Raw genomic sequence first — 19,854 nt, 5'->3', positions numbered from 1 at the left:
TCAGAAGACACAAACACAGAGACAATGAGGGACAACAAGATAAAAGATCAATGGAAAAACAATCAGACTCCCTGTGTGGTAGAAACAATGTAACTCACTTTGTTGTTGTCATATTTCCATACCGCCCCGGCTCCATGATAATCTTTCTTATGGTTTATTTTAATGGAAAGCTTTATAGTTTGTTTGTTTTTTCATTTCCCAAAGAGTCTTTTACCCTGCGAGCTGTGTGGCTCTATAGTTATCTTTGCCTGTCCATCAGTCAGTCGTCAACTTCAATAATGTTAATGAATATTTAAACATGTACTGAATGGATACAATAATATTTGTGCCGACGTTATTGATCTTCAGAGGAATATTCCCAATGACTTTGTGTGAGCTCCTGATTTTGGTAAAGATTGAAATATGAAATATTCACTATGACGTTGCCTTAAATGTTATACACATATTCCCTTGCCAAATCAATCACATTCCTGCTGTTCTGCGGATGGACAGGTGGAACCTAACTATGTCAAATACAGATTACACTGTACAGATGTCCGTGTCAGGGCAACAGCACTTGTCCTGCAATATACAGTGGTATCTGCACAAGGATGTACATTTACATCAACATTTAGACCTATATCACATCAATACATGTGTCACATCAAAAGAGAAGAAGGATGGGTCAACAAAATGAACCTTGTGGCACACATTTGGTGACATTAAGAAAGCGCGAGGAAAGACTAAGTTGCAAACATTAATTGTAGAGATAAATTGACATCAAACCAACATACCTTACAGTTCCATTTCTGACAACTCTGGCATAAAATGCCATCAACAGTATCAAAAACCTTTGACTAATTGATAAAAAAAAAAAAGGGCAGCTCAATCGATTTTGGCATCCACTTTGTCATTACATCACTTACTATCTCCATGACAGCAGTTACTGCTCTTTGCTGCTGTCATGGAATTAGAAATGAAGGGAGATGTCGGAGCAAGTGTCGGCACAGCCCTCACAGAACTGCTCGCGTGGATGCAAACTGTTGTTTTATACATGATGATATCAATTTTTCATTTGAGCAGCATTATTGTGGCCTGAAAGGATTGCAGGGAAAACTTCACACTTAACCAAGAGAGTTGTCAGATGTTAATGTAGCACCGGAGGACTGAAGCAACAACCAAATGATTCTGTCAGAAATTTGTATAGTGAGGTTTGTAATTTACTTCTGTTCACAGTACACAATCAATGCAAAAGCATAGTAACTGTCCATACGTATTCTGGTATCTTGTGAGAGACATTGTGTTGTGTACAAAGGGTATCTGGGAGCTCCTGGGGGGATTTCTGTCTCTCATATGCTAAGTGAGACTCCCTGCTCTAAATTGAACATCCCAGGGGATTCCTAGTTGCACTAACACAGGTCTCAACCCCATTAGTTCATATAAAAGCTTGAATAAACCTCCTGTTTGTGTGTGCGGTATGCCTGTGTTTGTTTGTGTGTGTGTGTGTGTGGCCAGCCACTGAGCCTTGGAGAGAAATCTCAAAAAATGAAAATCTATCTGAATGTTGTATCCCTCCCTGCTGTTCTCTGTGCATTTCAAATAAGCAGATTTTCTCCTCTTCAGTGCAAATAAATTACTTACAGCACATTCAGCCGAACCCTGCACACCAGACTTATTACAGGAGAAAAAAAACAGATGTTGTGGCTATGAGAGCTGGAACAATAAAGTGAAGACTTATAAATCCTTAAAGGCTTCACCAAGGGGCTGAAGACATTAAAACTCTGGCTATTACTTTTAAAGGAAGTAAACTTGTAGTTTGAGTCCAGAATATTTTCATGCATTCCTGTGGTTGAGATAACAGGCACTGTGGCACAGGTGCTGTATTATCAGACTGATGTGTTGTTGCTTTCAGGATCCCATGCTGTGTTGAGTATGTCATTTATCCTCCGGTGGGCCAAACACGTGAAAACAGGACTTCTTTCTGCGTCGCATCTTCACAGCGTATTGAATCTTAACTATAACATCAACAGTCTCCACTGGATGCTTGAATTGTAATAGTTTCTCCCTTACTTTCACCATGATCTACATCTGCTAATCTTATTAATGGGTACTGCAGAAACTATTCTAAGCCTTTGGCTGGTCAACAGTCAATCACATGGCAAATGCTGCTTTCCAATCTTATTGACATGATTCACGGTTTAAATGGACAACTGGGTACCCCGTGCACAGTTCTCTCAGGTGCGCTAGGTTGCAGGAACATGCCATGAAAAATAATTAACACTGCGTGGCACACTGAAAATAACTGTACTGCATTTTATTGTGAGTGAATAACGCGTTTCGCCTGCAGCTTCCTCAGGTGCTGCGAACCTGACACAGTGTAGGCGATCATTTATAGATCAATAGTTTATAAATCAAAGAAACAATCTGTAGGTCAATTAATAGTAAAACAAATCCCCCACAAGCCTTTTTAGGCAAAGCAGCATACATTTCTCTGACTTGCTAGTTGAGAGCATGGTGGGGGAACATGAGGGAGTGTTTGTGTTGGTAGAGAGCCCGGGAGAAAGAGAGAAAAGTATGTGTGCTTTCAAGTTCCAGGAATAATCAAAGAGACTGGGGTCCTCTATAGCTGTGTTTTGTCACTCATCGTGTGCCTTTAATGAACAGCTCATTAGACAGGAACCTCATTAGCCATCTGACGACAGAGAGCAAATGATGCAGAGATGAAGAGAGGAACTTGCTGCGTCTCTGTCATTGAAGGTAGAAACGGCGAAGAATGTTCAAGGATTCGCCTTCGGTCCCTGCTGCATGATTGCAGTAAACATCATCTTCATAATGACATAAACATAATCCTCCACAGGAAGAAAAAAAAACACACTCCCAACCTAAATAAGACTCTTAAAAAGGGACGCATTTATGACACTAATGTGTTTTTAAAGCTGCCTTATTTCCATGTATATGAGAGCCTGGAATATTTTCTCAGTTGAATGCATAATAAGTGGACACATTAAGGAAAGTATTGTGGCTTAATGGCATCAACTGCTCTCCCCTTCACAGATCTGTGACAAAGAATGGCACTATTATGTGATCAACGTTGAGTTCCCTGCAGTCACTCTGTTCGTGGACGGTGTGACCTATGAGCCCTACCTGGTGACGGATGACTGGCCGATCCACACAGCAAAGATTGATACGCAGCTGACTGTGGGCGCCTGCTGGCAAGGTCAGTGAATGTGTGTGTGTGTGTTTGTGTGTCTATAAATACAGAGTAGCTTCAATGCAGATATTCTTTCAAAGCATTAAAGGGGCTGAAACCAGACAGGAAAAGGACACCGCTGCAATTACATTCTGGTGTTGGGCTTGTTTACAGCCACACTATAATCTGACACTTGTTTTATATGCAGCAGACTTTTCAGCAGGGTTCAGGTTCTGGTTTTTATTTGCTCCGCATTAAATGATGCAAACAGTTATTTATAGACCTATTTTTTAACAAAGGGACTAACATCAGTACATCATTTTTTACCACTTCATTTCCACCAGTGTAGCCTATTCTATTACAGTTTATACATGCAGGCTGGCTGTTACGACTGCTTTAGTCAGTGTAAAAGATTTTTGTTAATATAAAATAAAAACAAGCTTTAATGAAAGAAAAGCTTGTGTTGTTTTTTGTTCCTGTCAGCAGTTCACTGTACAAAGTTAATTTTCTAGAACATTCCTGTTTAAAAAAAACTCCCTTTTGCACTATTTAAGACGAGAGAAAAATATGAAGTCAGGCTGTGCAATATGTCGCATTGAAGGCAGCGAGCAGCGTTGAACTGCTAGTCTAACAACGATGATTTTAAATGTATTTTAAATATGTAAAATAAATCACCCACCCAGGATGTTCATTTTGGAAGAGTGGCTTCTGAATGTAGGGAAAATATAAGGAAAACCATTTAAGCTGTTTTCTGAAAAGTGTTACCTTACGTTATGTGTGTATGCACAATTCAAGGTTACAAGTAACCTTTTGTTCATGAGGGACTCATTTGCACGATTGATTTATTTCTAAGGGGAGGAGCTTTTTTTCTCATCAACAATTTGTTTGAATAATCAGTCATTTGAATCTACTTTTGTAACACACACACACACACACACACACACACACACACACACACACACACATACACACGCATATATAGTATAGACAAAAGCAACATATGGCAAACTGCATCAACGAAGAGGCTCAGCAGCCTCAAAAGATGTGGAAAATTACACTTGAAGCACAGAGAGAGAGAGAGAGAGAGAGAGAGAGAGAGAGAGAGAGTAAAGCACAAGTCGTAGTGTTAAGATAAATAAAGAGATTAAGATTTATGCCCTGGGGCTACAAGCATTTTTCTTTGAAATGGAGAGGAGCTAGCTAAGTGGGTATCAAACCGGAATTCTGTGTGTCAGTTCCAGCGGCAGGGAACAAGAGCGGTTAGAGATCACATTTGAATGAGTAGGAGCTACCCCGCTGCCATGTTTATGACTTGAATAATTACACAAAAGTGCCTTATGGGAGGGCAGAATGAGGCAGGAGTGATCCGTTCTGCAGCTTGACTAAATCATAACACCCGCCAGCATCATCCAAAGCTCCATTCCTGAGGACATTTGGGTTCCCGTTTAAATTTCTTTTCATCCTGTGCCCTATTGCAAATTTTCTTTTTGTCGTCATCATTTTCTTCCTTAGCATCACACAGGCCTCTCTTTCTGCCTCTTTCCATGAATCTGTGATTGTGAGAGAAAGCCCTGAAGGAGGGATTAGTGAGAGTGAATGGAGGACAAGTTTGCAAGCTATTACATCCCAATGAAGCCGCTTTAAGCTTCACTAAGCCGCAACTGATAACTTTGCAGGCCATTAGTGAGCAAGATTGCCTTTCAGCCTCTCATTTCTCCTTCCCCTCTTTTTCACCACAATCAACAACATAATGATGCGACATGTGGAATGAAAGACATTCAGACTGTACTTTGACTGCCCTGAGAGCGGAAAAGAAGACATGTGTTGTCACCATATAAGACAAAAAACACTTGGGGATCGTTGTTTTTTAGAAGTTTTCTGCAGCCATCAGCTGTTCCTCGAGTTTTGATGTACAGCGATCTTTTTCCCATCTTATTTTTGTGCAACAGGAAAACAGGATCAGGAAAGTGCTTGTGCATTTTCAAAGCAACCCTCACAGCACACAGTATACAAATACTTAACAAACGGAGCACAGAGGAGGCAGAAAGAGCCTCAGGTGATATTATTTAGATAATGAGAGTCATCATCAGTCGACACATACCATCAGTAAGTTTTAACTAATGTGCAGCTTAAACAGAATGTGCTGCTTCAGTATTCTTTAAGCACAAATTTAAGTGAGAAAAAGATGTTCACATTGGATACCACAATGCACTATGCATATAAAGTTTTTGGCTCTTTTTTGTGGTTTGCTTCCTGTTTGTTCATTTCTTAATTTAAGATCTGCAGACAACACGAGACCTTTCCCCTTCCTCTTCTTCTGTACTTTTATTCAAGTCACTCTTTAATGGATCTGTAAAAATACATATACCCACTACACAGGCACTCTAAAAATATTTGTTTGCACTTTGCCACTGAATCACAAAGACTTTGTTTGACTAGAGATCCTTTAACAATGCATTAGTCAGAGAGATGAAGGAGGAGACCAAAGGGCATCGTAATGACAACTTTTTCTAAATTCAGACAGAAAGTTTAATGATATTTATTTTCTCTCTCTCACCGTGCTACTTCTTACAGCTATTGTCATCACAAACACTCACTTTACCATGTCTCTACCTAACGCATGGACAAGTATTAAAAAAAAACAGAATAATACTACATATGATAAGACTGTTCTTTATTCATGCTATCTGTTGTTGTGCCACTTTGGAGCACACGGTGTCTGATTGACACACAGTGGGTTTTTATTTTAGTCTAAATGAAACCAAAGAGCTTTGCAATCATCTTTTGTTATTGTATATGTGCACGTTTGACACAAGACAGCAGCTGCAATCTTACCGACAAAGTAGTAGTACTTAAATAGTGTTTCAACAGGATTTTTCAGGAAACCACAAACATCAAAGACAAAACCGATATAAAGAAGGTGTAGATTTTCCTTTATTTGGGCTATTTGCAGAGGAGATACCCAGCACATTTTAACTGGGCTAAAAAGCCACAAAAAAACTCCACAGAGTGAGATAGATGCAAAAATAGTCTCTGAAATTAAAAAATAAAGGTGCTACAGTACAGTGCTCTTTTGTTGGCTTTTTTTGCCCAGTGGTATTTATGTGCAGGTATCTTCTCTGAGATTTTACTAAATTTTCTCCAGTTCCAACGCACCCAAGTGTAACTTCTTTGATGCCCTGAGTAGGCGCAGTCTCACACCTCCTGACATATCCTTACTTTGGGCTGCCACTTTGACTGATATGCATGTGATTTAGTTCTGTAATACTTAAGAGCAACCAATGTATTTCAGTAATCAGTTAATGACTAAGCTTAACCACACACTTCACTATTGTGTAGCTCTAGTCGTGATCAAGAAGGGGAAAAATTATCTGTTAAGTTAAACAATAAGAATTCTGCAAGTGTCTGTTCGGGAAGATATTACTGAATTGTAAAGTCACCTTTTGTACATAGTACAGTTTGTATGACCTTGCATGCTCTTTGTTGTCACCACTCCAGCATCTTTTCACTCTTTATGTCTTCACCTCTACATGATCCACACTGCCAGAGCTGTGAGAATTCATTCATTCAGTCTTATACTGGCTGGTAGCTTCTGTTCACAATAATATAATAGCCTGAATACAACACACTATGTGAACTTCAAAATTACATCTTCAATCCATCTACTGTAAGGATCATGAAAATGTGCAATTGCATGAAAGAATGTGTTTTGACTTATTTCTACGTGCCCTTGGATGTCAGGGTTTGGCTGAATTTGTGATGGAGCTGACCCCACAATGCACTGCTCTTATAGGACACTCTCTCTCTCACGCATTCACTCACACACACACGGACACACACACTAACTGCGTTACAGTAGAGGTTCCATTTATTTTGCATGAAAGGATGTTTTTCCCCCTCTCTGTTGAAGCTGCAGAACTTTTCAGGTCAAGCACATATTATATCCGTCAGAGTCATATATCAAATCCAATGCGTAAAGCTGACAGGAAGTGTCTAAATATCTACAGTGGTGCCAGGTGTGGAAGTTTATCATGCTACGTGTGTGTGTGTGTGTGTGTGCGTGCGTGCGTGCGTGTTGCAGACTGAGTCATATTTATGTGATGGTAGTAATTCTTAGGTGGCTTTTTGTTTTTATTCAGCTACATTGCACAACACCTGCTCCCTTATTTAAAATGTGTTTTTTTTATAATTAGATTTCAAACAATGATGTTGATAAAAATGCTGCTAGACGTGATACAGCTGTGACAACACAATCGTAGTTTCAAAGACATCCAGTTACATTTAGACACTGTCTAAACTGATGTTCAGAGTGGTTTCAATGTTTCTTCTCTTTCCTCTGTCATGGAAGTGGGAAAATAACCTCTAAATTCTTCATTGCCAGCCTTCCGTTGGGTCGTGTAAGCTTTTTGTGAAGCAGATTCTCCGATGTTATTTTCAGCAAACTGTGTGTGCTTCTCCCTTAGAAACATTCATAATGCATGTTGTTGTATCTTTAGGCTCTGCAAAAACAGGTTAGATCCCCAAAGCCTGACAAAATTAAACAATTTCAGTTAACAGGAGGTTGAAAAAAGGTCAAAGGTCAAAAGCAGGCATTCAGGAGAGCTGGAGCAAATCAAGAAAAGGGATCAGCTTGAGAGAGGGAGAACGAAAGGCAGGAAAAAGGTCATTACAGTCAATAAAACCCCAGCTGGTGTAGCAGCAGCCCAGTAGACAATAATGCAGGTATGAATGAAACCGTCACACGTCTCACTTCTCTTCTTCTCTCCCTTTAGGTGGTGAGGTCACGACCCCGAGGTTCACCCAGTATTTTCACGGCAGCCTGTCAGGTCTGACAATCCGACCGGGCCGCATCGAAACCCAGAAGGTTATCTCTTGTTTGCAGGCGTGCAAAGAAGGTCTGGATATCAACTCCCTGGAGAGCCTCGCTAAGGACATCAAGGTTTGTGGGGAGAATGACAGACAGCGTTTGTTTAATGCCAAAATGTACACACAGACTTTCAATGGTTGGTTAGTTGATCAGTAACTGTTAACCAGGATATAAAAGAAATATGCAAATGTGCTCTGTGCAGAATATATATCTCATTTTAAATCACTTACGGGATGATTTTCAAGTGATATTCCCAATTAGTCCTAACACATGTTCCCTGATATTAAAGAAAGTCCAATTACACTTTGCCATTAGCTCACATTTCCTACTCAAGCTAAGACATGAATAATTGAGTCATTAAGGTACAACATAACCCAGTAGTTTGGGTGAATAATATACCATGGGGTTTTAATATAACTAATATAATAAAAACGTCTTACTTAATGCAATAATATAAGAAACTTCCAATATGCCATACCATATTCAACTCACCGTGCACTGTGTTTTTCTGTAAATGTGCAAAACTTCAAATGCAACAATAACTATTCTGTTGCTGCTCTTTGACTGTTGATCTTTTTTTTTGCACTCTGGCACAATGTGTTTCTTTTTTTTGTAGTTCATTCGCTGCTGTTTGACAATGAAAATGTCCCCGTTGTGGGCTCACTAAGGTTTTTTCCGATTTTATCTTGTGTTGAATTTGTGTCTCTAGACTTTCATATGACCATGTGAACTGTTTGTATTTGTTTCCAGTTCCACTTTAACCCAGCCCAGTCTGTGCTGGTGGTGGAGGGAGAGGATGTGGACAGCATCAACACAGCTATGACCAAAGTGTCCTATATCAACTCTCGCCAGTTCCCCACGCCGGGGCTCAGACGTGTGCACATCACCACCTCAGTGCAGTAAGTGCTAATAGACTTGGTTGATGTTTTTGTTTTTTTGGATTGGACTTTTTCTCTGATTTATTACCAATTTATAAGACTTCCAGATTTTCTGCTTTGGTCATATTTTGACTATAATCAGAGACCTTGAAGTTTACTCTGTAAATGAAGCTGCCGATAACGTGAGCAGCTATAAGATGAAGAATAGTCTTTAAAAATGAGCTTCTCCAACAGAAAATAACATTAATAGTTTCATCCAAACTGGTGAAAATAAAACAACAGACAAGACACTTCAGTTTTATATCATTTCACCATCTTCATTGTTTAATATAATTATTAATTTCCAACTGAAAACAAAAGGAAAAAAAATGAATTTAACTAAATATAATTATGTGTACTATGAATCTGCTGCTTCAGATTGTTTTGGGTCAAACTGTGGCTGTTCCATATTTAAAGAGACTTCAGTAGATTAAACCTGAGTGACTTTATTTCACAGTGCAAAGAATCATTACATATCTTTTATGTCCTAATGCATTTGCTCATATTTGACAATTCATTTTTCCTTTGCTTTTTATAAGATGAGTGAACATTTTTAGCAGCGTAATTTGTGTTTTGTGAGGATGTTATTTGGTATTTTACATATTCAGCAGATGTTTTTAGCTATTAATGAGTTATTATTGTTGTAAGTTTGAGGTCTATATGTATCCCTGGAACATGAATGTAAAATAGTGCTTGCATACAACCTAAAAAAAACATCAACTTTAGCCCAGTAGATGGTAAATGAAGCTTCAGTGCAGCTGGCCATTGAGGACATTAAGTCTTATGATGAACAAAAGACCATCTCGCTTGTGTCCACTTTGTGTCAGTTCTTTCTTTCATTTTCATCTCATATTCCTCTGTGTGAGTTTCTCTGGTTTTAATCATTTTGTAACGACTTTGTCTGATTTCCCCAATAATCCCAGATTTTATAGATGATGGAGTCCAAATTTAAATATATATTTAGAACAGCTAATTACAATGAAATTAAATTAACACTCCAACTTGTTTTAGAAACAGCTGGATTTCCTCTATATTTGTTTTGTATATTCAGGGATTAATGCTAATCTTTCTGGGGACCCCTGATACTTTCTCTAATGCTACCTTCAGCCACATTAACACAAAGGAAATATGAACATGTAAGAGACAGATAATTATTGACTAACAGGCTCCGGCAGACATAACTTCATCTCATAGCATAGCAAAGAGGAACCGATAACTTTGTCTGCCTCTGCTTTCTTCTCCTCTCTCTTAAACTGTTCCTTGTTCCTCGTGAAACTTGTAAATGTGTTTGTGAGTTTGCAGAGTGTGTACTTGTACGATGCATGAGTGTCTGAATGTGTATACTTAATGTGTCTGCTCCCGTCTCCACACTCAGCCAGAGTCTGTTCATTTGTCGAGCAGGCAGGTCAGATCAGCTTAGACGTGCGCAGGTCGATAAAGTGAGGCGAGCTCGAGGAGGCTGTCTGAACAACACTTCAGCGCTCCCCCTCCAGATAAAGACAGATAGATCCGCCTTAACACTCAGCAGATAAATTCAATCTGCTGCTTGTGGAGCCCAAAAAAAGATAATAGTTAGTGCATTTACACATTGTTGATGCTTTTAACATTTCTCTTCTAGTGTTGCGTTGTTTTAAAGGAGGAGTTCAGTGATTATTACCACGTCAGTCTTATTCAGGGTTAGTGTTATTTAATCAGACAGAGGTTACACCAACATCTGACTCACTTCTTTTAAATATGGGTATTTTTACTTTGAGACATTTATTCCTGTTGGAGTGAAAGTGGAGGTCGTATTTCTCTCAGCTCAAACTTTGAACTGATTCTTCACGTTATTGCAACATTTTATTTTGTTTAAACTTAACAGTGCAAGGTTGTTTTATTCTGAAATGTTATATAACGACTCATTTTTAGAAAGGATGATTCAGTTTGAATCAAACCTTTCAGATTTATATTCAGAGAAAATCGTTAACTTTTTGAAATATAGAAAAGAGGGGTTGTTGTGTTTTAAAAGGATGGGGAAAGAATATAACTAACTACGAGTAATGTGTTTGACGAAATAACCAACATTTACTCTGTATGCATTTCACTCTTCAAGAAAGGGGAGTATAAAAAAAATAATTTCAGGGTCCATTAAATAACATTCTCATCAACATTTTCTCTGCATGACTTAGAACAAGACCATTTCTTTTAGGACAAACTTTGGGAGAGATGATGTTAAATAAAGAGGATAATTTTCTAATGGTCAGGGAACTTTTGTTTTCTGCAACTCATTTCCTTTAATGTATGATTATTACAGCGTGAAAGTTTTAACACACAGTAAAACATTTAAATCATGTAATTTTGTTTAGAAACTAGAAAGTAGTATTTACGTTATCCAGAACCATCAAAATTAGTAGCTAAGTAACTGAATTAGCAGGTATGGGAACATAGTATACTTCAAAGACATCAAATGTCGTGAATAGGGGAATAAAAAGGAAATTAAAATTGTAACACTCTTCATTTTGGAAGTGGTTTTGATGATCACACTGTGCTGGGTAAAGATGAATTCATGCACCACACCTCATACAACTGAAATCCCTTAAAGCAGAGACATGAGCATGCTCTATCCTGGCAGGTTTAGCAACATCTGAATCAGAATCTAACATCGGAAAGTGTATTGTGCTCATGTTTCTTATCTACTATCAATGCAATATCAGCAGTCAAGCAGTAAAACGTGTGCTGTTCTTGTGTGTGTGTGTGTGTGTGTGTGTGTGTGTGTGTGTGTCAGGTGTTTCGGGGACGACACATGTCTCTCCATTCCAGACATCAAGTCAGTAGTCATGGTCCTGCCACCCAGTGAACCCAGAATCACCCTCGTAGGATCTAATCGACTCGTCAGGCCTGCTGGTGACCTGCGGGGCCCGCTGGGTGTGGCCCCCTTCAAGGAACTTCACATCACCAGCACAGTGATGAAGGGAGACAGCTTTGGTGGCTGTGAGTGAACGGGTGTTGCTATCATGCTCTCGTGTCAGACCAGCCATGCAATGTTTCAGTCTTTATCACGGAACAAGTTTTTATTAGAAATTCCCCTTAAACTAGAAATCTTATTCGGAGTGGAAGTTTTGTAACCAAGGGGGGATTTTTTTTTACTCTTTATGCAGTAAACATTGGTACACATTTAGTTTACTTTTTTTTTTTTTTTTTCACCTATAATTTGTTGTACCCAGCCCGCAGACCAGGTGTGACGGAGGTGATGCATAACCTGGACTACTGCGATGTGCTGGTCATCGGGGAAGAGCTCAATCCTGAGAGAGAAAGTCTGGAGATTCATCACAGTGCTTTACTGGGAAAACACCTGGATGCCACCAACTCCACCTCTGGAATATCTATATACGGTAGGAAGTGCTAACACTCTGATCAGAGGGATGATGACTGTTACTGAGGCTTCCTACAACAGTAAGATTAACATCCACACTCTGGAGAGGTCTCTAAAAATGACTCATAATCTATCAGAGTTGCAAACCAACACACAGTGCTGTTGACATATTTTAGACTTTTGTATAACATACTTTTCCTGTGTAACAAGGTGTGGACTCCATGGTCCACTATGAGCAGGCGCTCAGACAGCTGCGCTACAGGAACTGGCGTCCGGCCACCCTGAGCAACAGAAGATTTAGACTCACCTGCTCCGAACTCAACGGACGTTACACAAGCAACGAGTTGAATTTGGAGGTCAGTTTGACATCTTTCACCTCCTCTTACTCACTTTTTCTCTTCTTTCGCTTTCTTTTTTTATACTTTTTTTTAATCATTTATACCACATTCTTTATTTCTTTTTCTTGTTGGACTTTCTTTCTCTTGAGGATTATATTGGCATGGGTCTTGTCTCTGCAGGTCAGCGTTCTGCACCGGTCAGCACCTGTGGAACATGTCAATCACATGGCTGCTCAACCTCAGTACCTGAGACCTGTCCATCACCCGCTCATGATACACACTCTCAACTCACACATGTCAGGTACCCATCAAATCCTATGGTCAACATGTCATGATGTAGGTATAGGGCAGACTAGTGTCTCAGTTAGATCTACTTAGTGCTTAGTAAGGTTTTAAAACTCTGACTGCGCAATATGAAACTAAATTGGAGATGTATGATTTAAATCTGTGATATTAGTTTGCAGATATGAAGTGCGATATTAAAGAGTGTTTTAAGTATAATTCTCAGTTTCTCAGGTATTACACAATACCTGTGTTGCAACATGTCCCTCCTGAATCAAAAATAATCCAAAAGGTTGTTTTTTTTTTATCACCACTTAATTGGTGTCAACTAATCTAAGCGTAGCTGACAGCTAGATGAGCTTCATATGACTGCATCAAAATATTGTGAAAGCATGGCCATTATACTCAGGCCTTCAACCAAACAGCTCAAATGTACACACATTGAGCTAGCAACATTGCTTGCTTACATAAAAAAAACAAAAAAACATATTCATTGCAGTGAATTAAGACTTTAACAATGTGTTTGTTGTGAATGCTCATATTTTGATTATGATGAGATTGTGATTTATGGAGCAGCACTAGTTAAGACTCACTACAATGTTCTCACTGCACAATATTCAGACTCGTATTCTGATCCCACACAGCAGGGGATGATTATATCTGAGATCTAGTTTTGTATGTATTTGTTTCCTGTTTTGAATCACCATCCTAGGCAACTTTTTATAACTGGTTATTGTTCCATTGTTGCATCCATGGCTGTATTATATTATATACGTTGAAAAAGTCTAAAACAGGCATAAGTTAACAAACTACAATACAAAATAATACAAGTTAATATGTTTTATTTTTCCTCTTCTTCTCCTCCAGGATCAGCCCCTCCAGCAGCCACAGTCGTAATTGTTGTCTGTATCGCCGCACTGGTGGTGATTGTAGTGATTGGCGTTTACAGGATCCATGCCACACATCAGGAAGGGTCCAGAGAAGATGAAGAGGGCATCAAAGATCCTGAGGAAGACTGGAACAACTCTGCACTCACTATAACCATCAACCCCATGGAGGTTTGAAGACATTTCAATCAGAATTATTGTGTTTTTTATTCTTTTAGTACACCAAAAGTGAATCAGTCTAAAGACAGGAGGACAGGGAAGGATAGAAGAGAAACTGGATCTGTGTGGTCTTTTATTGAATCATGTGTTTGTATTCTAGAATGTACGAGGAGCACAGGCGCTTGATGAAGAAGTAAAAGAAGACGAACATGAGGCGGAGGAGGAGGAAGAAGAGGAGGAGGAGGAGGAACGTGTGGGAGGAATGACAAGTGCTGAGTCAGACAACAGTGATGAAGATGAAGTGGAGGAAAAAGAGGAGGTGAAAAAGAGGAAGCAGAAGGGAAAGCTTGTGTGGGACAGTTCATCCATAACATACTGACCCAATATGCACACGCATTATCAACAAAACCTGCACTTCTGAACAAACACTCTTAACATGATTCTCTCTTTCTCTCTCTAATCTTCTATCTTTATCAAACAGAACACACACACTAATACACACACGCATACACACACACACACACACACACACACACACACACCCGTCATGCAGACACCTTTGCAAGCTCACCACAAGTACATAAACACATGCACAAAGCTCTGAAAAAAATCTTTACAATCGGTTGCTGGAAAAAAAAAAAAAACATTCTGAAACTTCTCACGTCGTCATTATTTAGTAAATGTCTCCCTCTGCTGGACAAAGTCAGAACTACAGAATCATCTGCAGTCCAACAGTGCTGGCAAACATTTTGTCTGTACATCCATTATTATCCATATCACAGTCAATAAAATAAAATAATTATATATGGTAAATGTGAAAGAAGCACAGTTTCTAAGTTCATGTGCAGAATTGGCTGAAACTTAGCGAATACATTTCAATTCTCTCAGTTTCTCACATTGACTCAAAGACGTGAACTTTTAGCTGAACCTTTATACACATGTCCTCAGATTACTTTTGTATTTTTTTATTTTCAAACAAAGATCTGCAATATGAGGAGTTACTGAAAAAAATAGCATCTATACACATATTTATTAGTTAATGTATTCATACACTAATTCTTCAGCCTATGAAGTAAAGTAGGTGTAACATAACTGTACTTTCACTCAGTGTGTGTCCTCTACTGTCATATCTCTCGTCCGGAGTTTCTCCATGTATCACAGTGCGTAACTTCTATTGCCTGGACATTGAAGAGATATGTTATAGATCTGTTGTCTCTTGTCATGAACCTTTCACATTAGTCTAGATTTATGTACCAATCAGGTAAATTAACCGTTTAATATTGTTCATCTTTGGTCCCTCAAAAGTATTTTAAAGCTAATATGATCGCTGCTCCATAAGCCAATGAACTAATTAAAAAAAGTTCATTATTGTTCAAATACTTTTGAGACACAACATCTGCACAACATCTGTCTGTGTAGCACATCAATCCATACTGTGGCCTATTGTAGCCTGCACTGTTTCAGGTCTGATCAGTTATCTTTATTAATTTTCAACAGATGAAGTCATACAAACATGTTGCTGAAAGCATATCTCATATTTTCTTTGTTTTGTTTTTTTTCCGTCATAGTAAATGGAGTCCTCTTTAAGAAAAGACATAAACAAGGGTAGTCAAGAGATTTCATTGTTTTAATACATTTGACTCACTTATGAGTGGCATGTTTCTCAAAGGTGTAATAAAAAAGTAACACAGGGAGATATATTTTAGTTATATCTACCAAAAACACTGCATCCTACTCTTCTCCTCATGCAACTCTCGCCTCTTTGAAACAAGGCCTGTGGGCTGGTTTGACAGAGATTGAAACAGACTTTGACTACAATCTTATTATAGGGCTTTCACACTTGCAGAAATCGCCTGAAAAACTCAGGATATTTCCCGGTGGAGCTGTGTATGTGAACGCAAACAGCCAAATCTTTCACTCAGACTTCACCTGTAGTTTCTCCTGACAGTCAGACTGAAGACAGACACCTAAAGCTGTGTGGTTCTTTAGCATCTTAAGATGAATTTGCTTTGAATTCTAGGAAAATAAAGACTCAACATAAAACATTGCACCTGTTAGAACTGGTCTGTTGAGTTCAGCTCCACAGTAAATTTTACATAATCAATAAAAACTCCAGGGGCTTGATGACATCATCATGCACTGCTACTCTGACAAGTGAACTGACCTTCTTGTGTCATATTGGCGGAGTGACCCTTTAAAGAAAGGTGAGGACTCACAGAGCTGCATCTCGGAATAAAGAAGCAGAGTGGTGGTCTATTTCCCCTGTTTTAGAAAGTCATGAAGATGAATAATAAATCATCCATTTATAATAAATAAACCTTGAACCATCTGAATTGCAGATTGAATTGAACTTGTTCAAGAGTTAGTCCACATTCAAATGACATAAATGTAACTCCACGTCCCCTTTTCAACTCAGAGAAATCTCCTCTCACCTGTTCATATCCATACAGCATCAGTGACTGATACGTCTCCCGTTCACCTTCTCCCCCTCCCTCTGTTGACCTTTGACCTCCTGTGATTGTGATGTCATCATTGTGAAACAACTGCCTCGTTTCCCTCGTCAACCTTTGTCATATTGTGCTTCAGAAAGTTTAAAGAGAAAAAAGATTCTTTTACATATAAAAACAAACCCTGTAAAAATGTTCAAGACAGTTATTTTATATATCCGTTTCTTTTTCTTTTTGTAAACAAAACAGTTGGGATATCCCTTTCTTTAGTGGTCATCCCACTGCTCTCTGTATATTGACCAATAAAGACTTGTTTTAGACTCTACACCACTCTCTGTCTTCTTTGTGCACAAAACAATGTGGAGGTTTGCAAAGCTGCGTGCATTCCTCACATGTTGGAGAATGCTGACTGGTTGATTTATGTGTTTACATAATAAACATATAGAGAGCAGCATGAGCACAAAGAAAGGGAAAAGTGTGTATTTTAGAGTGCAGCCAGAGTTTATCCAAAGGTTCCCCTGCAGGACTGCATGAGGATCAGGCAATTTTACTTAAAAGCATTTGGTCTCAAGTCATCACCTTTAAATAAGTGACAAAATGAATATGCAACACGGTACTGTATGTGTAAGTGTGAGATCTGTGACAGGTGAAAAATAAAAGATTTATATAGTTAGATGGTGGAAATCAACATAATGAAAATGAAATCTACCTCAAAGTACACCATTTGTTTCAAGAATTCTTATCATTTGTTATTTAGTTTAAAGTTTTGGATCAGTTCCCTCCTGTGAGGATGCTGAAGGCTCCTCTGATGAAATCTGAAAGTATAAATCTCCAATTTAAGTAGACCTACTCTCTACTTTACTTAAGAACTTCATTCATAACAAAAGTGAAGTGTAAAAACATCCGGCCAACAAGTGGTCAATCTTTAAGTCTTGGCATCAAGTAAATTAGATCATTAATTCTCGGGTTATAAGACATAAATATCTTTAGACTCAGTCATTTTCTCATTTAGATTTTCAGCAAAAAATATTCATACATCTGATTATGTAATTCAGGATTCTGTGTCTAGTGATAGATTTAGTGTACATGGATCATCAGTCAAAGTTATGAGATGACATTATCGGTGATGACTTGAGTCTCTGAGTAGGAATGATGAAAAAAGAAAAAGAGGACAGCATCAGACCCACAGTGGAAAAACATATTACAAATATGTTTATAAAAACTAGTGCATTATTGAAAGAGAGTTCTTGTAATACACTGAAGGTGGTGGTAAAATACACACTGACACATTTGATGATGTCACATTTTGCAACAGTTTGGCCAACAGAGCCATAAAGAAACAAGTCCACTGTGGGTGTCTGGATTGTTTATCAGAGTGATGTGGGTGGTGTGAGGAAAACAACAAACATGGTGAGGTCTGTCACAGATGCAATAACATAAATATCATTTATTTTAAGATCAAGAAATCGAATGCTCAATTAAATGAGGATGAGAGCTTAAAAGCAGGAGTGATTAAGAGCGTTTTGGATAACAGGCTTTATTTTAAAATGCATTATCATCAGAGGCAAACAGGTCTCAAATTGAGTACTCAAATAATGTGGGAAAATGTGTTTGTTTTAACTCGTATAGGACAATATCAATTTCATTTTTGAGTTACTGTAACAGGGTGATAGTCGATCATTCAATTTGTTTCTATTGCTGAACCGTGCTGTTGGAATGATTAAGAGTCCCTAAAAGATCAAATATTAGCTTTTGATGAGTAAATGCATTCACTGCATTATATATCTGAAATGAAATAAACATGTTGTGTATTCAAGTCGCGTTACAGTTTTAGTTTTTAAAAGTCATCTTCAGGGTTTTGGACATAAAGATGGCAGCTTTGCAGATTGTAATGATATTTAATTTTCTGCTTTTCTTCAAAGGCAGATTGGGGTATCGGTGGTCTTAGCAGTTATGATGGTCACTTAGTGTACAGAGGATGTAGTCCTCATAGAAGGTGACCTGAGTTCCTCTCTGACCTTCAGCCCCTTTCCCAAGTTGTCTCTCCCAAATCTCTCTCCTCGATGTTCCACTGTTCGGAAAAGGCCCAAAAAATAAATCTAAAGGGAAGTAAACACAATCTCAAGTAAAAAAAAACTTGACAAAAATAGAGGACAAATCTTTAGGAACTATGTTTATTCTACTTTATTTGAACATGTGTATTTCACACAATGGTTAGTCTTTTCATTGCACTGACATGTATTTCAAGTATTTCCTGTTTTGAAGAATCCTTAAGTTAAAAATCAATAAATAACTGCTTTTGTATTAACTTCAGTGTGTGTATTTTCAATCGATGAAACAAAGCCTTTAATTGACCGTCGTTTATCGCCGGGTGTTTGTGAAGATAAAGTGTGAAGCAGCTTCGCTCTGGCCTCCTGCTCTCACACTGCTGACTCTTCACTCAGACGCTCCCCGAGGATGAAGAAATACAATCGGCTAATTAGTAGCTTAATGTGCGTTTTTTAACTGATGAGCTCCACGTGTTCGATCATGAACATGAAGTCACTCTATCGGTCCTTCCTTCTCTTATAAAGAGAAGCACTTTGTGATACAGCATTGTATCAAAAGAGCTCTACAAATAAAGTTTGATTGATTAATTAATTGTTAATCTCTGAATTGGATTTAAGTTTAGTTCTTAATTTTAACCAGAGATATGTCAACTTTCTCTTCAGACCTTTACAACATCAGAGTGAAGATTTGGCCACAGCGAGCTCAATGTTGACTCGCCTTCATCTTTTCTTTTTCTTAAAAGATTTATTTTTGGGCTTTTTGTGCCTTTAATGAAGAGATAGGTCAGTGGATAGAGTTGGAGATCAGGGAGAGAGAGTGAGGAATGACATGCAGGAAAGGAGCCACAGGTGGGATTTTAACCTGGGCTGCCCGCTTGGAAGACTACAGCCTCCATTCATGGGGTGCGCGCACTAACCAATGCTCCACCAGCGCAACTGACTCCCCTTCATCTTGAACATTAATACACTCTTCAGTGAATCTTTCAGATCTCAGGTATGATATTTCAGATGGTTGGTTGCTTATTGTATTCATCATTGACTGCTTTCTTTGTACTGACCTTTGACCCTTCACTTTCTAATTATATATATATATATATATATATATATATATATATATATATATATATATATATATATGTAACACCATGTCCACAAAGTGTGAGCAGCATGAACGTTCTTTTGCTAGTTACTGATGATTTTATATGAAAGGTTCTTTGAGCAGTCATTAAATCTATTCATCATGTTAAGGGATTTTTAAGTGTTAAATTACAGTAAGAGACTTAAATGAGATTATATTCTTTCAGTTACAATACAAACTTCCTAGCAAAGACTTTGCTCTTCATGTTAATTTGACATTCACCTGTTTGATTGATTGTTGGATGACGGTG

General features: G+C 38.3%; 1 protein-coding gene across 1 annotated transcript in view; it reads left to right on the top strand.

The window, feature by feature from the left end:
• Positions 1-16,743, top strand: part of clstn2a (calsyntenin 2a) — a 152,204-nt gene extending 135,461 nt beyond the window's left edge. The window contains exons 10-18 of the mRNA XM_020644452.3: positions 3,034-3,196; positions 7,942-8,108; positions 8,787-8,935; positions 11,718-11,923; positions 12,157-12,324; positions 12,516-12,661; positions 12,824-12,944; positions 13,793-13,983; positions 14,132-16,743. Coding sequence (XP_020500108.2) covers positions 3,034-3,196; positions 7,942-8,108; positions 8,787-8,935; positions 11,718-11,923; positions 12,157-12,324; positions 12,516-12,661; positions 12,824-12,944; positions 13,793-13,983; positions 14,132-14,350 — 1,530 coding nt within the window. The 3' untranslated portion in view covers positions 14,351-16,743. The remainder of the gene's footprint in view (positions 1-3,033; positions 3,197-7,941; positions 8,109-8,786; positions 8,936-11,717; positions 11,924-12,156; positions 12,325-12,515; positions 12,662-12,823; positions 12,945-13,792; positions 13,984-14,131) is intronic.
• The last annotated feature ends 3,111 nt before the right edge of the window (positions 16,744-19,854 follow it).

Source organism: Labrus bergylta, chromosome 4, assembly GCF_963930695.1.
Source record: "Labrus bergylta chromosome 4, fLabBer1.1, whole genome shotgun sequence".
NCBI classification, from domain to species: Eukaryota; Metazoa; Chordata; class Actinopteri; order Labriformes; family Labridae; genus Labrus; species Labrus bergylta.
The sequence above is the reverse complement of the archived record's forward strand: the minus strand, read 5'-3'. Positions and strand labels throughout refer to the sequence as shown.